The sequence below is a fragment of the Physeter macrocephalus genome, chromosome 19 (assembly GCF_002837175.3).
Source record: "Physeter macrocephalus isolate SW-GA chromosome 19, ASM283717v5, whole genome shotgun sequence".
Lineage (NCBI taxonomy): Eukaryota > Metazoa > Chordata > Mammalia > Artiodactyla > Physeteridae > Physeter > Physeter macrocephalus.
Genome location: NC_041232.1, coordinates 72,980,438 through 72,989,010, shown reverse-complemented (window position 1 = coordinate 72,989,010; position 8,573 = coordinate 72,980,438). Strand labels below are relative to the sequence as shown.

Sequence of the window (8,573 nt, the reverse complement as noted above, 5' to 3'; positions counted from 1 at the left end):
CCCCCCCCGCTTTATGAAGCCAGTCTCCCCTCCTGCTCCAGTTCTGTAGCTGTCATCTCCCCTTCACCTTCCTCCTCTTCCCTCTCTCACCATTTAAGGGAGGTAATTTACATCCCAGGGCTTCAGCAGACTCAGAGGGCAGGGGTGGGTTGGTGATGTGGATCTTAGATCAAGGCTACAAATTAGGGGTATCTTTCGAGTTCTCACACTCCAACAGGAAGGCCACTTGCACCACACCTACTTCTGCACATGACTAGCTTCAGATGAAGCAATACTTGCTGCTCGCGGTACCACTAATTAGATCACGACTCTCTGTAGGCTCCTTTAAATAAATCACTCTCCTCTCCGGGCATCAACCTAAGGTATGCAGTAGCACTCAAGACCTATGCCTGGCATTAATTTCCTGTTTCACTACTTCCTTTCCCAATTAAAGTCTAAGTACCTTGACAGCAGAAATCACGTCAAATTGCCCTGTATTGCCCACTCCCACCACAGAACTGGAACGAAGGAGATGGTTTGGTCAGTAAGTAACTGCTGATGGAAGTCAGTTAAAATACTCTGGCTTCATAATGAACACTCAGTAGCTTACGTGATGAAAAAATAAATACACAGAAAAGAAGGGTGGTAATTTTTAATAGTTTACAGCTACAGTATCAAATTTTATATGTATATATATATGTATAAATACACTCACAGACCATAAATATCCACATGGCAAAATACCTGCCACTAGTCAGACACCGCCCCCCCAAAAAAATCTTTGCAACTAAATAAACTAACAGCTTAAGTAATACTGAAGAAAAACAGATGCTGAGGTAATTTTTCATCTAAAGTGACTACAGCCTATAGTAAAACATTCTTACTGTAAGAGTTCAAGTAGTTATGAAACCCTTGTCACAAAACCCCAAAATGCAACTTTAATATACAGTTTCAAACTAAACAAAAAATATTTTAATTATAAATAGGTAAAATAAATAAGATTATTCCTGCTGAAATTCAATCATGACAGTATTATTTCTTTTTTTATATATCTGAGGACTTTGTTGATAGCCTGGCCAAAAAAACAATAAAATTCATGAAACCTTTTTCAAAAACTACATATTACTCTAATGCTGTATATATATATATATATATATATATATATATATATATATATATCTTCAGATGAATATATGTATATGTATATAAATGGGATTTTCATTCTGGATGAGCAATCTGTTCTTTAAAAATACATATATGTATCCCAAATATGAAAACATGCTTAATTTCTCTTAAAAGATCAATCTTATACAATGCACACTGACTAGTATGAGAAGGGACATTTACAGATTTTAGAAACTTCTTTAGAAACACCTTTATTTTCTTACCAACAGTTACGTCAGAATATTTGTTTTACTAAGTTATAATTACAGCAGTAAAAAAAAATATCTGTCACTTATTTTTCATTATTCGCGGTTATGCAAAAATCCCCATGCTTCTTTATCTTTTAATATTCAACCTGCAAGAATTCCACTGGCACCAAGTAACACTTCAAATTTTTTCAACATATAATTTCCCAGTTAAGGCCCATAGGAACACATTTAATAAAAGGTCATCTGAACAGAAACCATACATTTTGAGTAAAAGGAAACTATCAAATTAGTTTATATTTTGTAGTGACCTATGAAATCAACATTCACTATGACATTCAGTGTTCTCAGAAAGAAATTTTACTTTTAACAAGAGAATATATATAAACCAGATTATACATTGTTCTGGAGTTGTCATCCAAAAGTAGAAACAAACACTGAACATGTTCTGTTTCTTGGCCTCTGCCCATAGTCTAATCATTTGTCAACTCCTCATATACTGGGCAGCAACCTTTAGCAAAAATACTAGAACAAGTCTCCAAGCAAACCCAAAATGTATAAATAATGAATTTCCTATTTGCAAAGCTCTTCCATTCTTGTTTTAAAATAAACAAAGTGTTTTCTAATGTTCTCACATCCCAAACGATGACTTCTGGAAAACCTCCAACAACAATTCATTTTTGATGTATCCATCTTCGTTTCCGAGGGCATCTGAAAGCAAGTGAGAGCTCCTTCACGTTGTTCGTCTCCATTACAAGGAAGTCTCTCCTCTAATTGATGAAATTTGCACTTACTGGGGAATCTTCCGTTTGAAAGGAGTCTCTTCATTCTTCATTCGAAAGCTTCTAAAGTCAGGTTCCTGAGCGGAAGAGTTTGGATATCAAATTCAGAAGTTTCTGCCGGAAATTCAGTTTGTCTCCAATTCTCCTGAACTGAATGGCACACTCAACTTCAGGATCTGAAGAGGAAAGCAAAACATCAAAGTTGCACTGACAACACCGCAAACTGCAACCAGCAAGAATTAATATGCCCATCCCAGGGACGAGTTGAGTATCTATCCCATGAAGCATTATCTTACCTTTATGTGTACTTGTTTTCTGAATGTGAGAAAGGCTACTTACACACACACGCACACGCACACGCACACGCACGCACACAGGCACGCACGATGTAAACGAACACGTGGTGACTCTAAACAAAAAATAGTTAAGGCAAGAATAAAGACATTTACTTTACAATCTTTTTTTTTTGTTGTTAAGCATCCTGGATGAGGCAAATGTTATCTTACTTTCAAAATACAGACATTTATGTCATACACCACAAAGAGAAAGTGAGTCTTTGCCAGCCTCAGGTGATGTCATCCTCTTCTTTCCCATGTAAGATTGGTTAGGGAAATAAAAGTCAAATTCTAAACTCTTTTATGTTATTTTCCAGTACAATTTATTTTGTAAATGGCAATAGTTCTGATTATGCCCTCATAATAGGTAAATCTAAATGTATTCTTATCCTCATTTAAACAACTGTGAAATTTTCTCATGAAAGACTCATAAAATCTTATTCCAAAACTAAGTCCCCATTTTCTAAAGTAACTTAAAATTTACATCTTACTCTAAACCAAATTCTTCCCAATCTGTACCAATCCATTGCCTCTATGGAAATGATGAAGCACAAAACAAACTAATGTTTAATTGACATGTTTACTATTTTTTATGATTAAGGTATTGCAATAAACTGAATATTAGGGAAAAGTAATGTTTATAATCTAATTTCTAAGTAAACTTTTTTTTTTTTTTTTTTGTGGTATGCGGGCCTCCCTCTGCTGTGGCCTCTCCCGTTGCGGAGCACAGGCTCCGGACGCGCAGGCCCAGCGGCCATGGCTCACGGGCCCAGCCGCTCCGCGGCATGTGGGATCTTCCCGGACCGGGGCGCGAACCCGGTTCCCCTGCATCGGCAGGCGGACGCGCAACCACTGTGCCACCAGGGAAGCCCTAAGTAAACTTTTAAAGCAAATGAAGTTAACACCAAACCTATACTGATCCATAATTACAATTTTCTTGTATATTTCAAAGAGCAATTCAGCTTCTTTTTGGTACACTTCAATATCATGATTATGATCACTAAAAATCATTATGACTAGAAATTAAAATCTGATTTATTTTGTAAACAGACCCTGCAAATACCCTATTCAGGCTCAAAATAAATGAAAACTGTAAATATATACTAAAGCGGATGTTTAAATGTACATTTTAACCAATTTCTCTTTTTACAAGAGCTGGGTTAAATTTCTGTAATTCCTAAAAAAAAAAAAAAAAAAATTCATGATCCCTAACAAGTTCTTTTCAGTGAGTGGGATATATTAACATACAATCCTAAAAAAACAATTATCATTCAGGCTACCATTTTAGAAGCCCTGAACTGTAAGAGAAAAAATTATCCCTTTCACCAACAAACAAACAAAAAAAAGGCAGAAAATAGCACCTAGTTGTTTCCTTAATCTTTTTTGTTACATCTATAAATGTAACCATGTGTGGTGATGGATGTTAACTTATTATGGTAATCATGTCGCAATACATACCTATACCAAATCATTATGTCATACACCTAAAACTAATACAGTGTTATATGTCACTTATATCTCAACTTTTTTACATGTCTTACCATCTAATCAAGTTAAAGAGGGACTAAGTTGGTTATGCGGTTTTTCGCAACAGCCAGAACTCTCGAACACCACGAAAGGTAGACAAAGCTTTTTCCCTCCCAAACAAGAGCTAGAGAGAGCAGCCTGGTGCCAATTTCGCCATGGTCACATTGGCAATGCACCACTTCCTTTGCACACCCCATGGGCTCTATAAAATTACACTAAGTTTAAAAGGGGCCTAATACCGTCTGATGTAACAGCAGTATGAACCACACAGATTTCCAGCCCACAGCCTTACTTGCCTTCTTTGCTGCCGACCTGAAGTTATTCGATGGGGCTACATGTGATGGGGAAGGGCGTTGGAATGGATGGATTAAAAAACATTGCGGACAAACTCCTGTTCTTCTCCTATCCCATTTCTGTAACTAATTAGGGATTGTTAAAATGTTATACTTTTAACAAAGAAGCAAGACTGTCTCGGCTTCTGACCTCGGTGTTCCTTGCGGGGCCTCCGTAACCCTCCAACAGTCCTCTGTGGAAAAGCTATGATGGTACCAAGCGACATTACCGCTTTCGTTGGTGAAACAGAGAGAGCAGAGCAGGGCACTCACCAGAGCCCGGACTCCGGAGGAAGGGGGCCTGTCTCAGGAAGCGCCGGGAGGCCGTGGCTCCCGGAGCCTCTCTCGGCCCCGGCCCCACCTGCCGTGACAATTACTTTCTCCGCGTGGCTGTAGCCCGCACTTGCACTTTTTCTCCCCGTGGCCGCGGGACAGGGCACGTGGGGATGGAAGGCAGGCGAAGGAGAAAGGGCTTTTGGCATCCGCTCAAATGCAGCTGCATCCCGATCCCAAACCCGGCTCCCCCCACCCCCCGCCGCCTTCTCCACGGTCCGGGGTTAAACCCCCGAAGAACTTCCTGGAGGCGTCCCTAAAGCACGTGCAGGGGGGCACACCGGGCCCGACTCTGAGACCCTGAGCAGACGGGCTGACCCTGGCCCGACCAAGACCTCGACCCCGGCCCCCGCCTCGGCCAGGATCTCCGCGAGCCCCAGACGCTCCCCACCTGCCGGGGCCCGCGTCGGGCTCTGCTGAGCGCTCTTACGAGCCCTCCTTCCAGGCATCTCTGTAAAGCAGCCGCCGGGAACTGTGCTGCAGAATCCGGGAACTCAGTCGTCCAACCCTGGCGCCTTGGGTTTGCAGGACTCGGACAGCGCGCGGGGCGGACGGGCCGGAGCGGGCGGGCGGGACGGAGCTGGAGACTCCACACTGTCCGCCTCCGGGAAACTCGGAGTTGTGGGCACACGCCGCCGCCCGCGCTCCGATCTGATGGGGACTTCACGGTGACGTAGCGAAACTTGACGCCGGGCCCGCCCCTGTCCCCGCCCCCGAGGGCCGCCGCGCGGGGAGGGAGCGGGCGTCCGGGCCAGGCCCGCGGGGAACCCCGCGCCGCGCCGCGCGACCTGCCGGCACCCGCTGGCGACCCGCGGCGGCGCCGACCGGCGGGGTGGGGACCCGGCCCGGCCCCTACACTACTTTCTTGACCAACGCGTCAGCTGCAGGCGCGGCGGGGCCTAGGAGTCGCGAGCGGGGAAAGGTTCTCCTAGCGGGAAAGTTGGGGACGGAGAGGCCTGGAGCTTCGTCCCTATCATAAACGGGCAATTAGAGACTTTCGTAAACAAACCCCGGAAAGAGTTCGGGAAAGGACAGTTTTTAAGACTCGGCGAGTGTGGGAAGTTCCAAGGAAGTGAAATGAAGAGAACACTTAATAACAATAGAAATGGTGCCGGAAGCCAAGGGAGAAAAATACCAGATTGAAACTGAAACTGCTGGGAAGTTAACTGCAAATTGAAACCCTGCAGCTTGGGAGCAAACAACTCTTTGGACTTGGGGAAGGGGGGCGGGGGGAGAGAGAAGGAAAGTGGACGGGAGAAGGGGCCAGTTCTCCGCCCGGGTGAGGACTGATTTTGAAAGAAGAGCATATTCCCCCTGGGTAGGTCTCATTGCTCCTTCCAGATGCTTAGTGACACAAAAAATAGTAGGTCATCATGTAGACAACTTTCCGATGCCCTCGTGGAGGGAGGAACGAGGTATTTGGGAATATGAAGTTATTTGCCCGATGTTTGGCTGGCCCTTGAATAATTCCATTATTCTAAAGCGAAGGAGTCATTCGGGCTAGGCTACAGATGCTGAGGGCTTCCTCAGACATTGTCTCACTCTGTCCTCAGAACAACCCGACCAAGCGGACATTCTCACCAACGCGACCACTTCGCAGGTGTGAAAACTGAGGTTTATAGAGATGGAGCTGCGCAAGCTCCCATAGGCAGAGTCGTGGCAGGATCTGAACCCAGGCAGGCCCATACTGAGCAAGGCCTCTTTACCCTCTGTGGCCTTCGCAGGGATCACAGTTTCCTAGAAAATGAGAGTTCTTTTTTCATCTGAGCTATATAATGCAGAGGTTGCACACTGGTTGCCGAGAGCTGCGTGGCTTCCTGGAAGGTTTTGGTTTGGTTCACAGTATCGGTCTTGTGAAAATCTGAATTGCTTATCAACATTTAAACATTGAGAGACTGCATTAAAAGCTGGGATTTCTGGCGTTCTTTGGGAAATCATTAGCTCAAAACCCAAGATTCGTTTCCCGAAAGTGGAAAGTGCGGAGCCGGCTAGAAGCGTGGACGCAGCGGCTGCCCTTAGACGTCAGGCGGAGCTCTTTGGTTGGCCACGCTCCCTGCTGTTTGTTTTTCTCATTTACATTATCTGGCCCCAGTAGGCATTTGAACTTGTTTATTTACCTTAAATCACTCAATCAACACAAACCTGCAGGTATTTGTGGCTTGGTCCTGCAGAAATACAGACAATGCTGTAAGCGTGGAACAAAACTACTCTTGAATTTAAACAACTTAGTTTTGAGTGTGGTAAACACATAGGGTTAAGAGTGGACAAAATTCAGGAGTTACCACCACACGTCACAGGAAGCCCAGCAGAGATTCTGCCTAGAAAGCTGTTGTCTTGAACCCGGTGTCCCAAAACCATTCTCAAGGCTCATTTTATCTGACAATACTTAAGTAACACCATTAGCTTCTTGACTGGATAAATTAGGAAACTTCTCATCAAACCGTGCACCCTGAAATGCAATATATACATTCAACGAAAGAAAAACAAATCATATCACGTTTACCCACAAAGGGTGTGTCAGTCTTGACCTCTAACATTATCATTATGAAAGGTCATTAGCCACATGACCCAGACTTGATGCAAACATTAGGCAAGTTGTGACTTTTAGAGAATTGCAAATTTAACTCCCTGGAAGGAAAAGGGAGGAGAGAAGATTAGAAGGTGCGCTTCAGAGATGGGTCAAATCAGCCATTTATGGAGGACTTGTTAAGATTTTGAACTTGAGATGGTCCATAAACTCTTTTTCAGGTCTAACATTCTATTAAGAGAATTAGAAGCTGTGTGTGAAAAGGCTTTCTTAACTATTTGGACCCGGAGAATGATAAAATAATGATTTATCATGAAGCATTAGAATCCCCTGTTATTTCATTTTATTTAAAGGACCGGTGAAGACAAGTTTTAAAACTATTACCAGGTTTTAGTTTTCATGGACAAGTTCGAAAATGACAGTGCAATTCTGACCACGTCTGTGTTGTCACTTAGAGTGTTAAAAAAATTACTAAAAACAAAACAAAACAAAGTAGTAGACATGATTACTAATAGAATAGTCATTCATCTCTTTCATGCAGAAAATAAGATTTGGTAGGCAATGAGGATATGAGAGATGAATGAGGGGGAAGTTAAAGGAAGCCTTTGACAAAATGTATAGGCTGTAGGCCTGAGTCTGTTTATTCTGATAAAAGGGGACTTGTTTTTTTCCTGTATAGCATGTTTGTTAACATGAAATCAGCCTCATGCATTGATCATTTCAATCTCGATTTTAAGACAGACACTGTGCTGGGTTCTGGGGAGACAATGCTTCCTACCCCCATGGAACCTACCTTGAAGAGACCAGTACCACGCAAATTCAGGGTGCCTGAGAATCACTTGAGTATCTTGTTCAAATACACATCTGATTGTGGAGATCTGGCTGGGCTTGAGGTTCTGCATCTTAAACTCGGTGATCCTGACGCTTCTGGTCTATAGGTACCACTTTGAGGAGCAAGTCTAGAGGATGATACAGGTAAGTACACAGGCAGGTGCAAAGAGATGTACATCAGGGCTGTGCCAGGGAAATTATGGCAGACTGTGGGACCGCCTGGGAGGGCAATTAAGCAGGAAAGCCATCTCCATAGAGACCCAAGGCATAAATAGGAGTTGGCCAAGCAGTGAGGCCAAAGGGAAGAAGTATGTTCCATGCAGAGACGGAAGAGCAGTCCGGGGGTGGGGAGGGAGAAGCCACCTGACGAGTTTGCACGTTATTGTGGGGACAATGGGGGCACCACTGAAGGTTTTAAGCACGTGGGTGATATGGTCAAACTCTAGAAAGTTCACTCTGGCTGCAGCGTGACTAGATTAACCAAGCTAAGACCAGAGACAGTGTGACTGATCAAGATATACGTTATTGTAATTCTCATACGAGATGGTAGTGTCAGC

At 43.6% G+C, this 8,573-nt stretch overlaps 1 protein-coding gene across 1 annotated transcript; it reads right to left on the bottom strand.

Moving 5' to 3' along the window:
* Positions 1–1,157: 1,157 nt before the first annotated feature.
* On the bottom strand, positions 1,158–5,294 carry PMAIP1 (phorbol-12-myristate-13-acetate-induced protein 1). Its single transcript, XM_024133974.3, has 2 exons — positions 5,050–5,294; positions 1,158–2,307 (listed from the first exon to the last, which is right to left on the bottom strand). The coding sequence occupies exons 1-2, from the start codon at positions 5,105–5,107 to the stop codon at positions 2,201–2,203; spliced, it is 165 nt and encodes a 54-aa protein (XP_023989742.1). The 5' UTR covers positions 5,108–5,294; the 3' UTR covers positions 1,158–2,200.
* Between the last annotated feature and the right edge of the window lie 3,279 nt (positions 5,295–8,573).

What these genes read in the sequence shown, in the direction of transcription:
- PMAIP1 (XM_024133974.3), bottom strand. Translation starts at nt 5,107, where the DNA reads ATGCCTGGAAGGAGGGCTCGTAAGAGCGCTCAGCAGAGCCCGACGCGG. An exon ending in CCCGACGCGGGCCCCGGCAG is followed by an intron (nt 2,308 to 5,049) that starts GTGGGGAGCGTC and finishes TTTCCTCTTCAG; the next exon opens with ATCCTGAAGTTGAGTGTGCC.